The 23,976-nt window shown below is 42.6% G+C and overlaps 2 protein-coding genes and 1 non-coding gene across 4 annotated transcripts in view; 1 reads left to right on the forward strand and 2 right to left on the reverse strand.

The window, feature by feature from the left end:
* Positions 1 to 2,808: 2,808 nt before the first annotated feature.
* On the reverse strand, positions 2,809 to 21,062 carry IKBIP (IKBKB interacting protein). Of its 2 annotated transcripts, none has more exons than XM_049782838.1 (3): positions 20,762 to 21,042; positions 14,626 to 14,743; positions 2,809 to 3,564 (listed from the first exon to the last, which is right to left on the reverse strand). In XM_049782838.1, the coding sequence occupies exons 1-3, from the start codon at positions 20,941 to 20,943 to the stop codon at positions 2,809 to 2,811; spliced, it is 1,056 nt and encodes a 351-aa protein (XP_049638795.1). In that variant the 5' UTR covers positions 20,944 to 21,042. The 2 variants fall into 2 exon arrangements, with proteins under 2 accessions (XP_049638795.1, XP_049638794.1); XM_049782837.1 differs by lacking the exon at positions 2,809 to 3,564 and adding an exon at positions 10,296 to 11,569 and having other exon boundaries at positions 20,762 to 21,062.
* Positions 9,913 to 10,018, reverse strand: LOC126023628 (U6 spliceosomal RNA). The gene has a single exon (XR_007500735.1). It is a non-coding gene; the product is annotated as a U6 spliceosomal RNA (small nuclear RNA).
* Positions 21,063 to 21,988: 926 nt separating the features above from the next.
* APAF1 (apoptotic peptidase activating factor 1) overlaps positions 21,989 to 23,976 on the forward strand; it is a 129,550-nt gene continuing 127,562 nt past the window's right edge. The window contains exon 1 of the mRNA XM_049782865.1: positions 21,989 to 22,044. The gene's annotated coding sequence lies outside the window, so the exon portion shown is untranslated. The remainder of the gene's footprint in view (positions 22,045 to 23,976) is intronic.

The following is a 23,976-nucleotide window of genomic DNA, read 5'->3' on the forward strand; positions in this document are numbered from 1 at the left end:
GCATAGTAAATATTGCGGAAATTAGAGAGGAAATTCTCTTGACCTAAGAGATAGAATGTATTGAAGTATACTGCCATCAGATGAATCTTGGTTATTAACTTGATATTCCTAGAAAGCAATCCAAAACGTGCCATGCACACACAATTAAATTCTGTTCTTTGTAGATTTGCTAATTCGGCTTTGGTAATTATTCTATTTCTTTCTTTTTTTTTTTTTTTTTGGTTTTGGGCCACACCCGGTGATGCTCAGGGGTTACTCCTGGCTATGTGCTCGGAAATCACTCCTGGCTTGGGGGACCATATGGGATGCCCAGTGATCAAATCTAGGTCCGTCCTAGGCTTAGTGTGGGCAAGGCAGAGATGCCTTATCGCTTGTGCCACCGCTCGAGCCCCTGATTCCATTTCTTTTAAAAGAGAATAGAAATAAAAACAAATTCCCTTGGTGGGCTGGGAGTGGGTCACATCCAGGCTTCCTTCTGGCTCTTTTCAGGGATCACCCCTGGCTATGCTTATGTGGGACAGGGGAATAGAACCCAGATTGTACTAGATAAGTTCCTTATCTGTTCTATGACCTGGCCTCATCCTGATAAAATTTGGAGATAAGAGTATATGGGTAGTTTTTATTTTTTCGTGTGTGTGTGTGTGTGTGTGTGTGTGTGTGTGTGTGTGAAGAACTATACCTGGCAGTGCTCAGGCTTTACTTCTTTCTGGCTCTGTTTTGAGGGATCACTTGTAGCAGGGTTGGGCTATTCTATGGAGTGCTAAGGATGGAGTTTGGATCAGAAGAGTACAAGTGCCCTGCCAGCTGTACTATTGTTCCAGTCCCTATGGCTAGTTCTTTCATGACAAAACGCCTAGAAATTTTGGGAATGAGCCAATCATTCCCAAATCCACTAGAAATTTTGGGTATGCCACGGGTGCATATGGGGGTAGAAATAACAAGATAAACAATCTCCATAATCTGGTTCTAATCTAAACTCATCCCAAGAGATACTTATCTACTAGTTTCCTACTAAGCAGATCCAAAGGGATGGGAATAGCTACCTCTACCTACGGAAATATACACTATACACTGTTAAGGAAACACATCTAGGGGCCGGAGCAATAGCTCAGTGATAGGGCATTTGTTTTGCATGCAGCTGACCCAGGATGGACCTGGGTTCGATCCCCAGCATCCCATATGGTCCCACAAGCCAGGAGCAATTTTTGAGCGCATAGCCAGGAGTAACCCTTGAGCGTCAATGGGTGTGGCCCCAAAACAAAACAATGAAAGAAAATGCATCTAACAATACACAAAGGAAATATAAATATCCCCTTTAAGTCTTTTGAAATAGTTGGGGGGGATAAAATCTAAAGTACATTTTCTTTTTTTCTTTAGTTTTTGGGTCATACCCAGCGGTGCTCAGGGGTTACTCCTGGCTGTCTGCTCAGAAATAGCTCCTGGCAGGCACAGGGGACCATATGGGACACTGGGATTCGAACCAACCACCTTTGGTCCTAGATCGGCTGCTTGCAAGGCAAACGCCGCTGTGCTATCTCTCCGGGCCCTAAAGTACATTTTCATACTGCATGGTGGTCTTATGGAATCTTAAAAAATGGTTTGCAGAAGTCAGGGATTAGGTAGTGTTAAGTTGAGGGTCTCTCCGTGGCTGAATCCAGTTGTGAGCAACAAATAGTCCACAGTGAGGGTGGGTAGGGTAAAAGGAACCATGTACGATGATGAGTCAGTAGGAGCGGTGGTGGCAGCTTCCTGGGCTGTGCAGGTTGGGAGGCTGTAATTTTGCTTTGGAAGTTGGCTGGCAGCTTAGCAACTTTTAAATATGCATTGTAATTTGCCACCTAGCTATACACCATACCCCAATAACACCATATTATATATCATACCCCAGTAACACTTTTTGTTTTTAATTTTGGGGCCACAACTGAGCAGAGCTGGGAGTTAGCACCTGGTTCTGCTCAGGGACTACTGGAGGTTATTTGGAGGACCATATCTCGTGCCAGGGATCCAACCAAGATCAGCTGCATCTGAGGTAAGTGCTTTTTCCCCGGTACCATCTCTCCAGCTTCCCTGAACCATGACATTAATTTTTTCATGGATGTTTGTCTTTGACTTCATGCATCTACCCCTGCTGTCATGTTTTAGTGTTACAACCTCCTTTAGTTCCCTTGGCTGCTTCCTGAAGACTTGAGTTTTTGTGCTACCCTGAGAGAGTCTCAGGTTTGGCCAGACCCTGTCATTGTTCTTGCTTGCACCCTAACTTTACACCAGATGACTCCCCTGTAGCACTTCCTGTTTCTAAAATCAGGAAAACCCATGATTCTTTAAAAGGATGATGAATACCATGTTCCTAATCTGGGAAGTTCTTCCATTAACAATGCAGTCACAATGTTCCCTCACAGTGCTGGAACCAGTGATGAGACCAGGGCCCAGTAGTGACAGCCTGCAGGTCCTGATTCTCCTTACTTGTATAATAAATATAGCTGTGTATGAGTTTGCATGCTGTGAGGTGAGTAAAGTTGCAAGTAGGTGTTTTCTAGTACATTCTCTGGGAAAATCAAGTGCTCAATCAATCCTCAAGTAATTTTTATTTTTACAATACAAAATAGAATCACACAAAATATCTAGTCTAAAATCCTGCTAGTTCTGCCTTAGTAGTCTTTTTCTAAAAGAGGAGAGAAGTTCCATTGTGGGGGAAAAAAGTCACATGAGCTCGATGGTTGAGTTCATTCCTCGCATGTTTGAGGCTCGGTTTGATTCCCAGATTCACAAAACAAAGTTCTTAAGTCTAGCTGATCTAAATAAAATCTTCTAATTTATACCTGAAATGTGTGCTATTTCCTCTTTTATATCTTTAATCTCTGCTTGGACTACTGTTAAATTCGATATTTTTTCATTTAAGAAAGCAATTTCTTGCTCTCTGTGTAGTAAGTCAGTTACCAGTTTCCCAATACGCAGAGTTAAGTCATTTATCAATGGCTCCAAACGGGAAAAATCCTTCCTTAAATTATATACTTTTGGTTTCAGATCATTTGCAAAATTCACTGTCTTTAGAATTTTTGCTCTATCACTTTCCAAATTTAGAAACCTATCCGTGTGCTTGCTGAAATCACTCTTTAAATCCGAAAGCATATCCTTCACCTGGCTATTTCTTTGTGAATTTTCAGAGGCCAACTTCCGGAGCATTGCTGTTCGGTCAATGCTACTTGAAAGCAGATCACCTATGTTTTTAACTGTTGTTTTTTCTACTTTTTCTACTTTATTTTCTAGCTCTTGCACAGATTCTGTCAATGATGTTACATCAGTTACCAGACCTGAAACACGTCGTATATCTGTTTTCACAGTGGTAATCTTGAGACCAATGGTTTTTGCCAGGGATGTTGTATTCTGGTCTACATTTGTAACATCTTGAGAAAGAGCTGTCAAATTATTATTCAGTCTATTTTGTTTTTCAGTTATCTTGTTAGACCAAGCTTTCACTGCATAAATTTCCTTCTGTAGATGTTTTAGACGAGCAATTATTTGAAAAGATTTCAACTGATCCATGATAGCTTCATTCTTCTGACACTGTAAGATAATAAAAAAGTGCCACAATAATTAAATTGATCAATAATTTAACATTTAAAATTCAACTTAAATTTTGTTGTTGTTGTTGCTATTTTGTTTTTGGGCCATAACCCGGCTGCACTCAGGGGTTACTCCTGGCTCTGCACTCAGAAATTGCTCCTCAGGGCTCAGGGGACCATATGGGATGCTAGAAATCAAACCCAGGTCTCTTCTGGGTCTGCCACGTGCAAGACAAATGCCCTACTGCTGCACTATCTCTCTGGGTCCCTCAACTTAACTTTCAAGTAATTTTAATTCTTTTTTTTTGGTAGTTTTTGGGTCACACCCGGCAGTGCTCAGGGGTTACTCCTGGCTTCATGCTCAGAAATTGCTCCTGGCAGGCACGGGGGACCATATGGGACGCTGGGATTCGAACCGATGACCTCCTGCATGAAAGGCAAACGCCTTACCTCCATGCTATCTCTCCAGCCCCGTAATTTTAATTCTTTTACTTTTCTTCAAGAGAACATTTGCCAAAATCTGCATGAAATGCATTACTAGTGAAGAAGTAGGAAAACATTAAGAACATCTGATACTTCATAGAAATGGCATTTTCCGGGCCGGGTGGTGGCGCTAGAGGTAAGGTGCCTGCCTTGCCTGCACTAGCTTTGGATGGACAGCGGTTCGATCCCCAGGTTTCCCATATGGTCCCCCAAGCCAGGAGCGACTTCTGAGCGCATAGCCAGGAGTAACCCCTGAGCATCACTGGGTGTGGCCCAAAAACCAAAAAAAAAAAAAAAAAGGCATTTTCCATGTACTGTTTATGGAGTCTGATATTCAGGTGTGTACAATGGAAAAAAAATCTATGTACAATGGATTGAAAAAGTTAGCTTTGGCCTGTTTTCTACCCAAAAAAAAAAAAAAGGCATTTTCCATGTACTGTTTATGGAGTCTGATATTCAGGTGTGTACAATGGAAAAAAAAATCTATGTACAATGGATTGAAAAAGTTAGCTTTGGCCTGTTTTCTACCAAGGCTTTGCCACAGTGAAGGTTAACTAAATTTCTACTAATAATGATAACCAGTCTGACTAAGTAACATTTATTGTTCTAGAATCTAGAACAATTCAGTAATACGGAGTTTGCCCTTTAGTTTGGGGCAGAAAATGTCCATACGTGAATTTAAAAAATTAGAAAAAAGGTAAAAAAAAAAAACAAATATGAAGTCAAGAAACAATTTTATTAAAGAAAGATAGAATTTAGTTAGAGTCAACAAATTCTTTTCTTTTCTTTTCTTTTTTTTTTTTTTTGGCTATAGCCAGTGGTGCTCAGGGGTTACTTTTGGCTCTGTGCTCAGAAATTGCTCTTGGTAGGCTCAGGGGACCATATGGGATGCCTGTGACTGAACCTGGGTTGGCCACCTGCAAGACAAGTACCCTCCTGCTGTGCTATTGCTTCAGCTCCAGCAAATTCTTTTATTTTATTATTATTTTGTTTGTTTGTTTTTTGGGCCACACCTGGCGGTGCTCAGGGGTTACTCCTGGCTGACTGCTCAGAAATAGCTCCTGGCAGGCACGGGGACCATATGGGACACCGGGATTCGAACCAACCACCTTTGGTCCTGGATTGGCTGCTTCCAAGGTAAACGCCGCTGTGCTATCTCTCTGGGCCCAGCAAATTCTTTTCTAAAGTAGTTGTATATTGGGTCTGGGAGATAGCTTAAAGGCCTAGAGTACATGCTGCTGCATTCAGGAGCCCTGGCTTCAATCCCCCACTCTTGATTCCCTTGTGCTGCTGGGAGCAACCCCTGAGCCCCACTAGAAGTGATCCCAAACTCAATCACAAATAAGGAAAATTAAAAGTTGTATATTATTGTCCAGAATTATTTAAAAAGTTATTTTAAATATTTTTTTTGGGAGAGACACACTCAGTGACACTCAGGGGTTACTCCTGGCTATGCACTCAGAAATTGTTTCTGGCTTGGAGGATCATATGGGATGCCAGGGGATCGAACCACATGGTCTGTTCTAGGTTAGCGCACACAAGGCAAATGCCCTACCACTTGCGCCACTGCTCCAGCCCCAAAAGTTGTTTTAAATTTGATATGCATTGTTTATTAATCTGAATTTTGTTATTTTTGGGGGGCCAGGCTTTGGTTAATCATGTGCAAGGAAAGTACCTTACTCACTGTACTATTGCTCTGGTCCTTCTGAACTTATAAGATGGATATATTTTTTTTCTTTTCTTTTTTTTTATTTTTTTAATTTTTTTTTTATTTTTTTAATTTTTTTTTATTTTTGGGCCACACCCGGCGGCGCTCAGGGGTTACTCCTGGCTATCTGTCCAGAAATAGCTCCTGGCAGGCATGGGGGACCACATGGGACGCCGGGATTCGAACCAACCACCTTAGGTCTTGAGTTGGCTGCTTGCAAGGCAAACGCCACTATGCTATCTCTCCGGCCCCAAGATGGATATATTAATTTCATTTTATTTAATGAAAATAAAATTTTAACATGGTTATTATATTTTTATTGTTGCTTAAAAATGAAATAGCTTTACAGCTACAAAAAATTAAAATTAAAATACAGTACACTCAAAGCTGACTTTGTGCTGCCCCAAACCATCAAGTTCATATTTTAGGAGTTTCTTTCTCGGAAGGTTTATGCTGTACTAATTGTTGTATCATCATCACAATCTAATAAGTCCTATCAGTAGGCCCACTGAGAAACCTTTCCTCAATGTGGATGGTTAGCCAAGACTTCTGAGGGGGGTGCGGAGCAATAGCACAGTGGTAGAGTGTTTGCCTTGCACACAGCCAACATAGGACAGACCCTGGTTCAATTCCCGGCATCCCATATGGTCTCCTGATCCTGCCAGGAGTGATTACTGAGTGCAGAGCCAGGAGTAAACCCTGAGTGATGCCGGGTGTGACCCAAAAACAAACGAACAACCCCTTCCCCCCCAAAAAAAAACAAGACTTCTGAGAGCGAGGGTGATTATTTCTCATGCTTAGTTACAAGCATTTATTTGGCCTAAATATGAATAGCTGTTTATGTGTGTAAATATTTGAGCATTTACTTCTAAATATAAGGACTTATACAGGCAAATATAGCCTTGGTTAAATTTCTCTTTACCTGGAAAACTAAGAATCAAAGGATACTTAAAAAACAACTGTATTCCTCATTGTTTTTTAAAATGCCCTGCATTTTATTTATTTATATATAATTTTTGTTTTGGGTCACACCGGGCGGCACTCAGGAGTTACTCCTGGCTCTGTGCTCAGGAATCACTCCTTGCAGGCACAGGGGACCATAAGGTATGCGGGGATTCAAACCACTATCCGTCCTGGGTTGGCAAATGCCCTACTGCTGTGCTATCTCTCTGGCCCTGTCCTGCAGTTTTAAACAGAAAGGAATGTTTGGCTTTGGGACATCTCTAAGGGACTTTGAATACTTGCTAACTTTGCCTCAGAATTAACACCCAAAGTTCGGCCATGAAATAGTATTGGGTTGTTTAGAAATACTTTTTACCAGGTATAGATTTGCACCTTTTTCTGGTAAGTTTGTCTCTTTTATTGCCCTTTCCAAAAACCAGACCTTAGGAAGTTATTTGTAATAAGCCCCTAGATTAAAAAAAACAAAAACAAAAAACCTGTTTCCTCAGGAAAAGGAAACTTGATAGGAAAATTTGGCTTCTTGGTATAAATCCCTTAATCTACATCTGGCCTGGCCAGAGAGGAACTGCTTTGAGATGTTAAAATTTACCTTCTTTTTCCTCTGAACTCTTACTTAAAATGTATCTATTCATCAGGAGTGCATAACACCTAGACCCATGTAAATTGTTTTGTAGATCAAACTATGTATACTGATAAAGCTTCTGTTAACAAGAGAAGTATGTTGTACTTTGCATAGAAACAAATGTGAACATTCTTTTCATACCATAGAAAAATACTATGACTGGCAAATATCCCCTAAATATATACCCTGATTATTCTCATTAAAGCAGGACATTTTTGTTTTCCCACATATAACCTTGTGTGGTCTTCATTATTTCAGATTTCGCTATCTACGTATGCACCCATTTTCCTAGAGGGAATTCAAATATCTCTAATGTAAATGGACTAAGCTAGCCACAGCAAAAAAAAAAAGAATGAAGGAATAAAGGATAAGGGCTGGAGAAATAATATAGTGGGTAGGGCTCTTGCCTTGCACATAGTAACTTGTGTCCAATCCCCAGCATCCCATATGGTCCCTCATGCATTTCCAGGAGTGATTTTTGATCACAGAGCCAGGTATAATCCTGAGCATAGCTTCATTTGGTCAAAAACAAAACAAAATAAAATCCCAGGCTCTCCCCCAATTAAAAAGTGTACTCTTAAGTGAACCAAGTTAAAATATAAAATGTATATAAAATATTAAGATTGGTGATACTTACAGGACCATATAAGGTGCTATATGTAAGGCAAATGCCTTAACCACTCTGAACACATCATCTCTTTAGTCCTCATGTTTTTATTTTATTTATTTATTTTGGTTTTTGGGCCACACCCGGTAACGCTCAGGGGTTACTCCTGGCTATGTGCTCAGAAGTTGCTCCTGGCTTGGGGGACCATATGGGACACCGGGGGATCGAACCGCGGTCCATCCAAGGCTAGCGCAGGCAAGGCAGGCACCTTACCTTTAGCGCCACCGCCCGGCCCCTATTTTATTTATTTTTTAATCCACACTCAGCAGTGCTCAGGGGATACTCCTGACTCTGCACTAAGAAATTACTCCTGATAGACTTGAGGTACCATGTGAAATACTGAGGATCAAACCAGGGCTGGTCGTGTGTGCAAGGCAAATGACCTATACCCTGTAGATTTCTAAGCACCTTAACTGTAAAAGTCTAGCTAGACCTCTCTTTAATCTCATCTCAATATGTCCATCTTTTATTTCTAAATAATATAATTCTGTACATATTTTGAGCAAGATAAATTTACAACATATTTAGCTGGCTGATTAGTCTGGGACTCTATAATGACGACAAATTTAATGATCATAATCATAATTTCTCATGTTTTTTCCTCCCCAACAATTTTTATTAGTGCCTTTTTAAAATTTTTTTTATTTTTTGGTTTTTGGGTCACACCCAGCAGTGCTCAGGGTTTACTCCTGGCTTTACTCTTAGAAATCGCTCCTGGCAGGCTCAGGGGACCACGTGGGATGCCGGGACTCAAACCAGCGACCTTCTGCATGCAGACAAACGCCTTACCGCCATGCTATCTCTTCGACCCCTTATTAGTACCTTTTAAGTGTAAGTAGAATAATTTATTTAGAGACCATGTATCTAGCAAATTTAAGAGTAAAATATAATCTTAAAATAAGATAGCCAGGTATATAAAAACATTCCAAGACTTCATTTTCAACAAAAATACTTAATTTTATTTAAAGAACCTTCAATAAGAATATATTTACTCAAGGAATGGAGAGAGTTTAGTGGGTAAGACACTTGCTTTGTACACTGCTGATCCTAGTTACATCCCGGCACCCTCTGTGATCCCCCAAGCACAGTCAGGTGTAAGCCCTGAGTACCACTGGATGTAGCCCACAAAACAAAAACATAATCAAATTCTTATGAAGGGACCCAGGGAGATAGCTCAAAGTAGCAGAGAACAAGTCTGGCCTGTATGAGGTTGTGAATTTGAGCCCTGCGTACTGCATGACCTTGGAGCACTGGCGCGGGGTCCTCTAAGCATCACCCCACTGAACCCCAGCCCCAGTACTGAACCATTAGATGACATCACTGGGTGTGATCCTTTTAAAGTAACTTTTTTTGTTGTTGTTTTTGGTCACAGCCGGCATCATTAAGGGGTTATTCCTGGCTCTGTGCTCAGAAATCTCTCCTGACTCAGGGGATTATATGGGGTGCCAGGGATTGAACCAGCGTCTGTCCTGAATCAGCTGCGTGCAAGGCAAATGCCCTACTGCTGTGCTACCACTCTGACCCCCTTTTAAAATAACTTCTAATAGGTACTCTGTAACACAGTTTAAAACCTTAAGAACAAGAAAAGACAAAACATTTCTTAACACTCCACAGTTTTCAAAATGAACGTATTAATTAATGTATTTCCTTAAGCCATGTTATCTTTGTTCTATATTTGTTTGGTTTTTGGGCCATGCCAAGTGGCACTCAGTGGTTACTCCTGGCTCTGCACTTAGAAATTACTCCTGGCAGAGTAGGGGGACCATATAGGATGCTGGGGATAGAACTAGGGTCAGTGGCATGCAAGGCAAAGGCCCTGCCTGCTGTGCTACTGTTTTGGCCCCTAGCCATGTTATCTTTATGTTAGATTAAATTCCTATAAATTGGTTATCTGGATTCTTTTTTTTTTAATATGAAATGCTTCATGAATTTGCGTGTCATCATTGCACAGGGGCCATGCTAATCTCTCTGTATCGTTCCAATTTTAGTATATGTGCTGCCGAAGCGAGCACGGTTATCTGGATTTTTTTTTTTAATCTGGATTCTTAAACCAAAGTAACTAACAAAAGAAATGAAGAACTGATTGAGGCTAAGATATTACCAACCATCATGACAGATCAGGTTTCAGGAAAGGTGCAAGAAACAGACATTAATTAGGCTTAAAAAAAATAACAAAGTGGGTTAATTCAGTAAAGTGTTAACCAGTTCTTAGCAGCTCCTATAGCTGTGGATTCATTACTAGAAAAACATAAAAGAATTGAAGTATATTTTTTAAAAATAGATATTTAAGAGATATTTCTATTTAAAATAGTAAAAGTGAAAAAAGTTTTAGTATATAAAACCATAAATTTTGAGGGCTGGGTTGTAGTCTGGCATGGAAGCCTTTGGTTCCAACACTAGCATCACACATATACAAAAACCCAAACCCCCCAAAATTTCGATGATCTGACTAATCTGTGTAGAGATGTCACTTAATTTTCTAATAATGTAAGGCATGTAAAAAAATAAACCAAGGGTTAAGGTTATTTCCTTTCACGTGGCCAAAGCAGTTTAATCACCAACATGAATATGGTCCCTAGAACACTGCACAGGGTGATTCCTAAGCATAGAATCATGAATAAGCCCTGAGCACTTCTGAGTATGGCTCAAAACCCACCAAAACATTATTCATTGAATAAGTCAATTTACATATACTCAATGTGGCCATCAGGATAATTGTAGTGAATTTAAAAATCATTGTCAATTTCTTTTTTTTCTATATTATATTCTCCTAAAGTTCCCTTTTCTCTTATACTTGAATATACTATAAAATCATTAACTTTTCCTTTTAGGACATCCAATTCATTTTGCATCTTTAATATACTATTATCATACTGAATTCCTTCCAGGGCTTTCTGCATTTCCATGATTTCAGCTACCACTTTTAGCATATCATCCTCCATATTAAACATCTTATGAGTCAAGTCTTCTATTTTCTTTTCTGTCCCTATCAGATCCTGTGAGACTCTGACAACAGAGTGAATGGCACTTTCAATCTCCGGCAGATGTGCCTTGCACTCTTCAACCTTGGGTTCATAGTTTGAAAGCTTCTTAGTCAGGTCTTCATTACTGGCAAAAAGAGTATCTTGTTCCTTTTCCAATTTCTCCACTGCTTCTGCGTTGGAGCCCAACTGTTCCTCGATGCGCAGAAGATCCTCTTCCTCTTGGTTTTTTACTGTTCTGATGTTTCTGAGTGTACTATCTTCCAAGTCTTTTAGCTGGTCAGTGAGCAACTTGATTCCTTGTTCAGCTCTGTTAAGTTGCTCAGTAACTTGAGAATGTATATGTTTTGATTCTGATTTGAAAGTATCTGTATTAACACTCATTTCTTCTAGGCTTCTCTTCCAGAAGTCAGTAACATTCTGGAATTTCTCAGTAAGGCTTTGCATCTTTTGAGTGAGCATCTCTTCACTACTTTGAACTTTATGCATGCTACTTTGAAGGCTTGACATTTCCTGCTCAAACTGGGTCACCAAAGACATGGATGATGTAGCTTCCTGCAGGATACTTTCAGTGGACTCAAGCTGTATTTATAACACAAAACAATTCCCAAGGCTACTTAATAACTTTTATATTAGGGAAACACACGTTCACAATGGTGTTGTTCTATAGGTGTCTAAAAATATCTGCATATATCAGAATTATACTGACAAAGATATTAACAAATATTAACACATTTAGAAAAAATATAATAAAGCTTTTAGAAAAATAAATAACAATTTATAATCCAAAATTTTTCTTGTTTGTGTATATATATTCAAGAAAAATGTTAAGAACTCCTAAATAAATCATGTTTTCCTATTTTATTCCAATGGAAAACAACTTAGATGTAATTTTCATGATTATTTGCCTTTTATTTATTTATTTATTTATTTATTTTTTTGGTTTTTGGGTCACACCCGGTGGTGCTCAGGGGTTACTCCTGGCTGTCTGCTCAGAAATAGCTCCTGGCAGGCACGGGGAACCATATGGGACACCGGGATTCGAACCAACCACCTTAGGTTCTGGATCAGCTGTTTGCAAGGCAAACACCGATGTGCTATCTCCCCGGGCCCGATTATTTGCCTTTTAAAGAAACTAACTCAGTTATAAAATTTGTTAACTTTCCTAAATCCTAACACTTATCAGATTATGTTTGGGAAAAAAAAAAAAAAGAATTTACTGATCTCTTCTCGAAAATCTATCAGAATTGGGGGCCGGAGAGATAGCATGGAGGTAAGGCGTTTGCCTTTCATGCAGAAGGTCATCGGTTCGAATCCCGGCGTCCCATATGGTCCCCCGTGCCTGCCAGGAGCAATTTCTGAGCATGGAGCCAGGAATAACCCCTGAGCACTGCCGGGTGTGACCCAAAAACCACAAAAAAAAAAAAAAAAAAAAAAAAAAAAAATCTATCAGAATTGGCTTTAGAACACTTACAAAAGTGAAAAATAAAAAGACAATAATACAGTGGATAGGGTGCTTGTCTTGCACGTGGCTGACCCATGGTCAATCTCTGGCAATCCATATAGATCTTGAGCCCACCAGGAGTGATTCCTGACTACAAAGTCATCAGTAGACCTGAACATCTCTGGATGTGACCCAAAACAAAATGAAGCCCTCCCTCACAAAAAATAGACTAGTCTGGGCCTGGAGAGATAGCACAGTGGCGTTTGCTTTGCAAGCAGCCAATCCAGGACCAAAGGTGGTTGGTTTGAATCCCAGTGTCCCATATGGTCCCCCATGTCTGCCAGGAGCTATTTCTGAGCAGACAGCCAGGAGTAACCCCTGAGCATCTCCAGGTGTGGCCCAAAAACCAAAAAAAAAAAAAAATAAAGAAATAAAGAAATAAATAAAAAAAATAGATTAGTCTATCTGGGATATGACAGAGGATGCAAAGTACCTAGATAGGACATCTGAACCACATATCAAAGATCCCCTAAAATATGTGAGAAAGGTTAACTAGTATCCTTTCCAGTTACTTCCATTTAAATCATTCTACACTAGGCATACAGATGAAGTCTTTAAAAACTGCTGTGTATATTATATTGCAGGATCAAGGCCCCACTTCCATAATCTCTGCTTTTCCTAGACTTTTCTTGACTACACTTTGTAGTAAAATGCTCTCTTCTTCCTCAGGATTTGGAAGATCTCAGCTTGTCAGTCCAACATCCTTTCAAAGCTGTGACAGTATGAACCTCTTGAGAACCTTCATGAGAATAGCATTTCCTACATATTTGACATTAATACATTTAATTATTAAAAATTTATTTTTGATTTTTGGTCACACCCGGCAGCGCTCAGGGATTACTCCTGGCTCTATGCTCAGAAATCGCTCCTGGCAGGCTCAGGGGACCATATGGGATGCCGGGATTCAAACCACCAATCTTCTGCATGTAAGGCAAACATGTTACCTCCATGCTATCTCTCTGGCCCAAGCTTTTAAATTTCTTAAGAAAAGAGATCAGGTCTTGAATTATCCTTTATGGCCTGTTCATTTCAGAGCATAAGGAATGTTTGCTAAAGTTTAGGAAGAAAATCATAATAAACCCACTGGGATCACCATCATCAAGACCTGAAGCAGTTCCAAGTAAAAGAACTGTTAGTAAGACTAATGCAAGACCACTACCACACCTCACTTCATAAGTGCTCTGTTTTGTTTGTTTTGGGGGCCATAACTGGTGCTTAGGGATTACTCCTGGATCTGTGCTCAGGAATTACTCCTGGAAGTGCCCGGGAACTGTGTGAAGGGTCAGAGATGAACTGGGGTCTGCTGTCTCTATGGCACAACACAATAATTATTTAAGGCATATATATACCCATAGTACAAAATAAATTCAGAGAGTTATACATTGTTGTTTATTACTATTTGCATTATTTTGAAGAGGTAAGTTTCTTTCTTTTTTTTTTTGTTTTTGTTTTTTGGGCCACACCCTGTGACGCTCAGGGGTTACTCCTGGCTATGCGCTCAGAAGTTGCTCCTGGCTTCTTGGGGGACCATATGGGACGCCAGGGGATCGAACCGCGGTCCGTCCAAGGCTAGCGCTGGCAAGGCAGGCACCTTACCTCCAGCGCCACCACCCGGCCCCAGAGGTAAGTTTCTTTACCTACAATAATTATTTTTCTTTTTCCTTTTGTGCTACATGTGGCAGTGCTCAAGAGTTACTCATAGCTCTGCACTCAGAAATTGCTCCTGGCAATTGCTCCTGGGATGCAGGGTATTGAACCTGGGTGGATTGCATGCAAGGCAAACACCCTACACGCTGTGCTAGCCACTCTGGCCCCTACAATAATTTTCTGTTTAGAATATTCACCAGAGCATCATTGTAACTGAAGGCAGTAGATCTAATAGATCTCAAGTCTAACTTTTTGTATTAGAATAATAAGTAATTCAAGGTTTAATATGCAAATGGTAGTTGAAAAGTACTGGTCTGAAAGGCAAGAAATAGGTTAGGGATGGAACATTTGTTTTACTTGTCTTATATCTGTGAGGTTTGTTATCTGGGACTATAAAGTAATAAATAACAAAAGACTGGAAAGAAAAGATAAGACGATAACAGGCAAAAAAGGGAAAATCTTTATCAATAAGTCAGTTGATAATTACCTTTTCTGCAATTAAGCTGATTTTATTTTGAAGCCCTTGGAATGTGTTGGTTTCTATTTTCAGTAACTGGTACTGGTTTTCTACCCTTGCAAATTTTTCTGACTGCTGGAATACAAACCTGAAAAAGAAAATAAAAGGTCATTCTCCCCTATTTCATATCTAAGTCAAAATTTTAAAAATTTACAATTTTATTTATTATAGTTAAAGAGAATTTCATATATATTTACATATATATTGAGCACTTAGCCAGGAGTAACCCCTGAGCATCAAACGGATGTGGCCCAACCCCCCCCAAAAAGAATATATGTCTTTAATTATTCTTTCTGAAATACAAACAGTGTAACTCAGAGGATACTAATTCTAAGGAAAATAAGGTATTCTTTGGAGAAACAGAGGAAAGAAAGACTAGCAGAACAAGAAATTTATGCTAAAGGGTGAAGAATTGTGAAGAATCCTCAGACTGAAGAAACAATTGCTAGAATGGTGACATTAGAGTGCACACCAAGAATTTTATTTTGTTGTTTTTTTGTTTTTAGGCCGACTCCTGGCAGCGCTCAGGTGTTAGTCCTGGCTCAGTGCTCAGAATTTGCTCCTGGCAGGCTCGGATGGAACCTTGGTCCGTACTGGGTCAGTTTTATGCAAGGATGGAACCTTGGTCCATACTGGGTCAGTTTTATGCAAGGCAAATGCTCTACTGCTGTGCTATTCCTCTAGCCCGAGAGAAACTTTTTTTTTTTTTTTTTGGGCAACACCTGGTGACGCTCAGAGGTTACTCCAGGCTATGCACTCAGAAATCGCTCCTGGCTTGGGGGATCATATGGTAAGGTGGGAGATCAAACCGCAGTCTGTCCTAGATCAGCTGAGTGCAAGGCAAACGCCCTACAGCTGTGCCACCACTCCTGGCATAAGAGAATTTTAAAGTAGTATCATATCTATTTCTGGTGAGGACTACAAAAATTATGGGACGATAGAGGCAGCTTTCTTAAGTTTATTTCCACTTATATCAGACAGTTGGTTATGCAGTGGTTCTGGTTACTTATGCTACTAACAGAAAGTCAAGGAAAATGTTTTTAACTTCCCAGTCCAGTGAGTGAAGTGTGGTATTTGTAATAATGGGAGAAAAGAAAGTATCTTGGAACAAATTTATTTTTCAAGAGTCTATTTGAGTAATATCTAAACATATTTTTAATTGAGAGCAGAAATCTTTTTCAGGCCTCACCTGGCCATACTCAGGGGTTACTCCTGGCTCTGAGCTCAGAAATCACTTTTGGCAGGCTTGGGGACCATATGAAATGCCAGGGATCAAGCCTGGGCAGGCTACATGGAAGGCAAATGCTCTACTCACTGTGCTATCGTTCTGGCCCCCAAAGAGCAGAGTTATTTAAATTTAAAATGTATTTTTTTTAAGGTCATAGAGATAGATCAAGAGGCTAAGCACAGGGGCCGGAGAAATACAACAGCACAGAGGGCATTTGCCTTGTGTGAGGCCAATCCTGGTACGATTCCTGGCATCCCATATAGGTCCCAAGACTGTCAGGAGTGATTTCTGAGTGCAGAGCCAGGAGTAACTGCTGAGTTCTGCTGGGCATGACCCCAAAACAAAAAACAAACAGAAAAAGAGGCTAAGCACATACAAAGCACGAGGGAGACCGACATTGAACCCTGGCACTGCATGATTCTCTGAGCACTTCTGAGAGACTCCTGAGCACAGAGGTGGAGTAGCTCCCAAGTGTTGCTAGGAGTGGCCCCAAAAAACACACAAAGGAAAAGAACAACTTTTTTTTGGGGGTTTGGTTTTGGGCCACGTTCCAGCAGACTGGGAATATAGCCTGGTAGTGATGAGGGGAAACAAACTGGTTGGATTGAACTGTAGGCTCCTGCAAGCACTTACACCATTTCCCCAACCCTAAAAAGTATTTTAAAATTAAAATGTACCGGGGCTGGAGAGATAACATGGAGGTAAGGCATTTGCCCTGCATGCATAAGGATGGTGGTTCCAATCCCGGCATCCCACATGGTTCCTGAGCCTGCCAGGAGCACTTTCTGAGCATAGAGCCAGGAGTAACCCCTGAGCATTGCAGGTGTGACCCAAAAACAAAACAAAATAAAATGTAGAAGAGGAAAGAAAAAGCAGTGGAATGAAAGAAGTGATGATAATTATATATTATGAAATTGAAAATAGGAGTTATTGTTAAAGACAAGACACTGAAACCTATTGAGGACTATAGTTTCTAGAAGAAAAATACTCTCAATAGTTTAGTCTAGGATTTTTTTTCTTTTTGGGCTACACCTGGTGAGGCTCAGTAGTTACCCATGGCTATGCGCCCAGAAATCGCTCCTGGCTCGGGGAAACCATATGGGACACTGGGGATCAAACCAAGGTCCATCCCAGATCCACTGCTGTACTATCACTACAGCCCTGGTTTAGGATTTTTTATTACCAGGGTCAGACACTGACATTTTTTTGTTGTTGTTGTTGTTTTGGACCACACTCGTTTGATGCTCAGGGGTTACTCCCGGCTAAGAGTTCAGAAATTGCCCCTAGCTTGGGGGGACCATGTGGGACACTGGGGATCGAACCGCAGTCCTTCCTTGGCTAGTGCTTGCAAGACAGACACCTTACCTCCAGCGCCACCTCGCCGGCCCCGACACTGACATTTTTTAAATTATTGAAGGGAGACAGAATTATTATCCTGGTTTAAGAATCTCTGTAGATCTTGAGTTTAATTTTGGCACCATCACAAAAAGCATGGAGTGGAGCTGGGTTACTTTGGCTCTGCCATTTACCTAGGCTCTGCTTAACTTGGGCAAGCTTACTATACTTTCTTTCTTTTTTTTTTTTTTTTTTGTGGTTTTTGGGTCACACCCGGCAGTGCTCAGGGGTTATTCCTGGCTCCATGCTCAGAAATTACTCCTGGCAGGCACGGGGGACCATATGGGACGCCGGGATTTGAACCCATGACCTTCTGCATGAAAGGCAAACGCCTTACTCCATGCTATCTCTCCGGCCCCAGCTTACTATACTTTCACCTGTAAAGTGAAAATATTATCTAATAGAATCATAGAATTAAACAGGCTTATGTTTACAAAGCTCTCAGCATCGAGATTAGAATACCACTCGGCTCCTGAAAGTATCTTGGCCCTTACTTTTGGTCTGTTTGGTGCAGTGGCTTTCATGTCTCTCTGCCAAGCTTACAGTGGTATAAAGAAAATTGATCTGTGGCATTCTCAGAATTCTCTGTGTGTCCAGATTCCCCTTTCTGCATAAACTATACAGCATCCCAACACCACATCCTATACTCTTTAACAGAAATGGCTAGCTCCATGGCTTAACATTAAGCTTCCCAGCCACGAAATTAGATTCAGATCTATAAATCCCAGGCCATGCAGCCTCATGCTACCTCAATATTTTAGTGTCAATCAAGTAGGATCACAGGAAATCTGATGGGAAAGTTACACAGTAATCTACCAAGCCCAGTGAGTGTAAACAGGAACACAGAAGGTTCAACTAGCACCAATCACAGCCCAGTAATCCTAAGACAATGACTTTATTTAACACCATGTAGAGATATAACAATTACTTCAAATTGACCCTTCTTGACTATATTATGAACAACTTGGTAACTCATGGTGTTATAATATAATTATTCTTATTTTGGGCGGGGGAGTTTTGGGTAACACCTGGCATCGCTCAGGTGTTTCTCCTGGCTCTGTGCTCAGAAATCGTTCCTGGCAGGCATGGGAGACAGATGGAGGCTGGGATCCAAACCACTGTCTACCCTGGATCCGCTGCGTGCAAGGCAAACGCCCTATTACTGTGCTATCTCTCTGGCCCTAAATTATTATTTTTTAAACAATAATATCTTTATTTAAGCACCATACTTACAAACATGTTTGTAGTTGGGTTTCAGTCATAAAAAAGAACATTCCCCTTCACCAGTGCATCATTCTCACCACCAATGCTCCCCATCTTGCTCCTTCCCCACCCTCTGCGTGCATCCGTATAATATATATTAAAATAGAAGAAGGGTTCTCTTGGGGCCTGAGATCAAGTACAGTAGTAGGGTGCTTGCTTTGCAAGAGTTGTCCTGGTTTTGGTATCCAGCCCCTTATATGGTCCTTACCAGGAATGATCCTTGAGCCAGAACTAAGTCCTACACTTGATCTTAGCCAAAAGGCCGAGAAGCGATCAGAACTAAGTCCTAAGCAATGTTACGTGTGGCTCAAAAACCAAAACTGAAAAACAAAAAAAAACTAGGGTTCTCTTTGACTTGCACTTGATAAAAGCTCCAGGTCTGACTGTTGAAGGCAAATTGGGTTCATAGCAAATGAAGGATGGACAATTTTCAATATTTATTTCCACTTTATAATGCTGTTTTCCTAGGAAGTAACATTATTGAAAAGTGGAATATTTATTTATTTATTTTTGGGCCATACCCGGTGATGCTCAGGGGTTACTCCTGGCTATGCGCTCAGAAATCGCTTCTGGCTTAGGGGACCATATAGGACGCCAGGAGATCAACTCGCGGTCCGTCCTAGGCTAGTGCGTGCAAGGCAGACGCCTTACCGCTTGCACCACCACTCTGGTCCCTGAAAAGTAGAACATTTTGTGAATTCTCTCAAATAATTGTAATCTTCAGGTGACTAATGAGAATGAGTAAATTTAGTGACTAAAACTGCTATATTAGGGTTAGCAAAGGGAAAATTTTTAGCCTACTAGAATGGCTTTTGAATAACTTTCACAATACATACCTTTCTTTCCTGTTAACAATTTAAGGTCATGAATTTTAAAACTTAACAGCAGGTCATTTAAAACAGCAAAGTCAGTAATTTATCAAAGTCCAAATAAAAATATTCCATAAAAATAAAATTAATCAACAATTTATCTCTTTCTGTAAGAGAACACTTAAAACACAACTTAGATTAGAACAACTCACTTATAGAAAGACTCTATGGATGAGCCATTATTAGTAAAGTAGCAACTAAAAAAATTTTGAGGGGGGGGAGTATTCCTGGCAATGCTTGGGGGTTATTCGTGGTTCTGCACACAGGGATGACTTCGGCTAGGTTCAGGGGACCTGGGAGCGTCCTTGCCTAACTTTTCTTTCCTTTATCCTAAATAGTCTTAAAAAATGTTTTGGGCTAAAGAAGGGCCTGTGCCCTCTCCAGAATTCTATTTACTTGAAGATGAGTAACTATTTTCTGAGTGCTTTAGAAGTAGCTCAACAGTGGAATAAAAATTCCCATTTTAAGCATTTTTGTTATCAAAACGAAAATTACAATTATCCATTAAGTAAAAATTTTGGTGGGGGCCTATAATTCAGCGATGAGCATTTGCTGATCCAGCACCCCCACCACCACCACTGCCCCAAAATTGGGGAAACTGGCTTTAAGGTTCTTTCTATTGTATTTCCTATGACCCGAATACAAGACTTACTCCGTTGATTACCGTAAGTGCTGACTTTTAGGGCCTGAGAGAGGCCCCATCTCCGTATCACCAGGACAACGGAGCCTGGAGCAGACCCCAAAAGCACTGCAGGCATCACCGTGCAATGCTCAATCAGTAACTTAAATGTTCGTTAAAAATAAAACAAAACAAAAGTGTTAGGGCTGGGGTTTATCCGAGCCCCTCGACGGTAATTTAGGCACAGTGATCCAAAGGGTGAACTCCCGAAGGTGGAGAAGATGGATCGGGTCATTAGCACTTGTGGATGTGTGATCAGGGCGGTTTCTTTGGAGGTCGCTAAGGCTGCCATCAGGAATTCAGGGCGAGGGCGTTGGGGGGCGGAAAAGTGGCCCCGACAGGCGCAGAAAAGAAACTGGATCTCCACTGGGAAGCCGCGAATCTGCAGCCCTTTACAAAGAAAGAGAACTCGGCTGATGCTCGTCGACATCCCATTTGGATGTTGGGACCAAGGCGCGCGATGAGGGCTACGCGAGCTGCAATGCAAGACCGAGGAGGGAAAAGCAAGAAACCGACTGGGCCGAGGGAGCCGTCACTTCCCCGGGTGGACGAGCGGAAGCCGGGCGGGGGTGGGAGGCTGGGGAGACCCGGAGGCCGCCGAGAAGGGGGCGGCCGAGGCGCCCCGCGTCCGTCCGTCCACCCAGCCACTCACTCTCTCACTCACTCACTCACCAGGCCAGGCCCAGGCACATCCCGAGCGACAGCAGGCTCAGGCCCGTCCGGGGGTCTGTCCAGCTCCCGCCTCCGCCGCCCCGCATCTCAGCGCTCTTCCCGCCCTCGCTGCGCTTGCCCCCCGCGTCCGCGGCGGGGGCCCCCTTGGACCCCGACTTCTTGCGGCTCTTCACCTCGGACATGGCTGGAGACCACCGCGCCTCACCGATCCGGCGGCTCCGCCCTGGGGATGAAGCGGGACGTGGCGGCGACCACGCCCCCTCCTAACTTTGGCCCCGCCCAGAGAGGCCTGTTAGTTCCCGCCCTTTTGCGGCCATCCTGGGGGCGGGGTTTCACAGCGTCCCTCTCGGACTCGAGGACTTCCGGTTTCTCCAGCAGAGGTCAGGGCTCGACTCCCCTCAGCCCTTTCTCTACGTTTAGGTTACCGAAGGCGAGCGTGCGGGGCGGGGGGACGCGAGGAGCCGCGGCGGCGCCTGGACCCGAGAAAGGCGTAGCGAGGCGGGGCGGGGCGTGGCCGCGCGCGCCACGTCGAACGCGCCGCCGCCGTGGGCTCCTGCCTCGGCTGAACGCGGCGGCGCGCTCCGGAGAATTAGCCACGCCCCAGCTATAAGCCGCACCCACCCATAAAGCCGCGCCCCTCGGGGTGGGGCCGGGCCGGGCCTGGAGCTCGTCTAGGCAAAGAGCGGGCGCGCGCTCTAGTAGGCCGCCTGAGGAGGTCTCGGGTGTGTCTGTCTGCGCGTGTGCTCGCCGCACGTTCGGGCGTGGCGGGGCGGGGCGGGGCGGGGCGGGCGGCTTTGGACTTCTTCGCGGTCCTGAGGCGGAGTTGCCCAGCGGCCGCAGATGCTTTCTTTTGTCCCGGCCGCCGTGACTCGGGGCGCAGGGCGAGAGGCGCTGGAGTCCGGGCCGCGCGGGCCCCGCGAAGGCTGGAAGGAGGCGCGGCGCAGCGGCGGCGTCGGGAGGGAGTCGCCCCGCTTTCCCGCCGGGGTGCTGCTGCGGCCGCGGAAGCAGTGACGGGCCCGGGGCGGTCCTCGCGGCGGAGGCTGCGGGCTCGGGAGTCCGGCGCGGGCCCCGCGAGGGCGTGACGTGGCGAGGCGCTCCGGGCGTCCGGGCTGCGGATGCTGCACCTGCACCTGCGAGGTCCGGACTTGTCGGGGCGTGACGGCCCGGAGCCTGCTGGCTGAAATTTCCCCTTAGTTCTGTCGCCCTCCCCGACCCTCGTTTATTCCCCCCCCCCATCCCCGCCAGGCCGAGACCTGGAGTCAGACCCCGGCGCCGAGGCGTGGGTAAGTGGCTTTTTCTCCCCCAAGTCGTTGGGGTCGCGGGCCAGTCCCGCCAGCGGGGACGGGGAGAGGCTTCGGAAACCCTCCCGCTCCTCCAGGAGGGTTCTTGCAGACCTTTTGCACCAGGAAGAGAAACAAATGCTCCGCGGAGGAAACAGCCAGCATGTAGGATTCCTGGGGGGAAATGGCCCGTTTGTCGATTGCACAGCACAGAACGGTTTTCACTTCCCCTCTTGAGGTGGTTCCCAGAGGTGAGGGTGGGGAACTGGAGAACTTGTTGGCAATCGTATTTACGGACCTGACTTCTTTCTATTTAATTCAGGTCCGTAAATACGATTGCATATAAGTTCCATTCTATTCGGACACGAGTGAATAGAAATAATAGCCCATGGTACTATTTTAAAATATGAGATAATTTCAAGTGTCTAAACTGGACGCCTCGAAACTCACATAACTACTCAAGTTGGAAGTTAGTTTCAGATTGAGATTATTGACTGAACTGTTGCATGTCCACATGGGCAAATGTTCGCAACTTAAAATGAATTTCAATACTTTGGAGGAAGGAATGTTTTATGTTTATATTGGGATAACGCGTTACTGATGATAAAAATAATTATTCTATTATGATTTTTTTCCTTTTACCAGTTAGTTTCATGTTTGCCAGGGCATTTGGTGAACCTTGAAAGCACAGGCAGCAGATAATACTACTTCCTCATACTTCCCAAGGATCTGATACATAGGAAGGGCTCAAATGTCTCTTAGTGAATAAATTAATAAATCCACATTGTAATATGTTGGGTAGTTTGGTATTACTTTAGAGCTTGCAGACCTTCTGACCTGGGTTTTAAGCCTACAGAAACATTTGCATTATATTTCAAATAAAGTTGGTAGAAATAAAATGGAAGAGAAGTTGATAGAGGCAAGAATATTGTCCTTTGCATTATTTTATTAGAAGGAGTGGCATGAGAGAGAATTTTCTGTTGCTTTATCATACTTGAAACCTGGGGTAATAACATGAGAGACTTTAGTTCTCCGTGAAAATTATTTGCCCCATATCAACAATGTGTGTTTTACTCTTCTGGATATAGAAAACAGGAAATTCCTTTTCTTATGGTCACTTTCTAAAGTGTCAACTTAGAAAATATTTTTATGCATGTAAAAATTATAATGTGTGTTGATAAAATTAAAACTGCGTGTAAAATCCAAACTGATGTGGAAGATACCTCAAATTCTGCTACATGAAGTAACACGTTTTATTGAACAAACTTTTTTTTTTTTGTAGTTTTTGGGTCACACCCGGCAGTGCTCAGGGGTTATTCCTGGCTCCAGGCTCAGAAATTGCTCCTGGCAGGCATGGGGGACCCTATGGGACACCGGGATTCAAACCGATGACCTCTTGCATGAAAGGCAAATGCCTTACCTCCATGCTATCTCTCTGGCCCCAAACTTTCATTTTCAATCTTCTTTCTTCTCCCCAGCCCTTCTTCCTCTTTCCTTATCCCTTTCTCCATTCTTCTTTGCTCTGTATTGAACTCAGGCTGTTAAAACAAAACAAAACAAAACAAAACCCAAAAAACTCCCCTGCCCCTGAAGAAACTTATGCACTCTCTATAGGATCATGGCTTTAATTTTCTCACAAATACCTCATGTCCATTTTTTTCCATGGCAGTTCATGGAACTATAGATACTAATTTTAAGTGACTAACATTCCATATCTATACATATTCTTTTTTTTAAAATTATCATGCTCAGTGATTGGCATTTAGGGTGCGTTTTTAACTCTGAACATTTTTGCATACATGTGTGACTGTCTTTTTTTGAGGTAAGTTCCCAGACGTGGAATCTTTAGGTTACAGAGAATTCTTATCTTAAAGTCATTTGGATATTATATCACCTTGTAGAAAAATTGCATTTATCTTCATTTAAAGTAATGCT

This window comes from Suncus etruscus, chromosome 11 (assembly GCF_024139225.1).
Source record: "Suncus etruscus isolate mSunEtr1 chromosome 11, mSunEtr1.pri.cur, whole genome shotgun sequence".
NCBI lineage: Eukaryota > Metazoa > Chordata > Mammalia > Eulipotyphla > Soricidae > Suncus > Suncus etruscus.

Bases quoted from the DNA above. Each gene is read 5' to 3' on its own strand.
- IKBIP (XM_049782837.1), bottom strand. From the start codon at position 20,943: ATGTCCGAGGTGAAGAGCCGCAAGAAGTCGGGGTCCAAGGGGGCCCCC. The intron at 14,744-20,761 runs GTGAGTGAGTGA...TTTCTTTTTCAG, and splicing joins ATGTGCCTGGGCCTGGCCTG to GTTTGTATTCCAGCAGTCAG. The intron at 11,570-14,625 runs GTAATTATCAAC...TTATAAATACAG, and splicing joins TCAGCTTAATTGCAGAAAAG to CTTGAGTCCACTGAAAGTAT.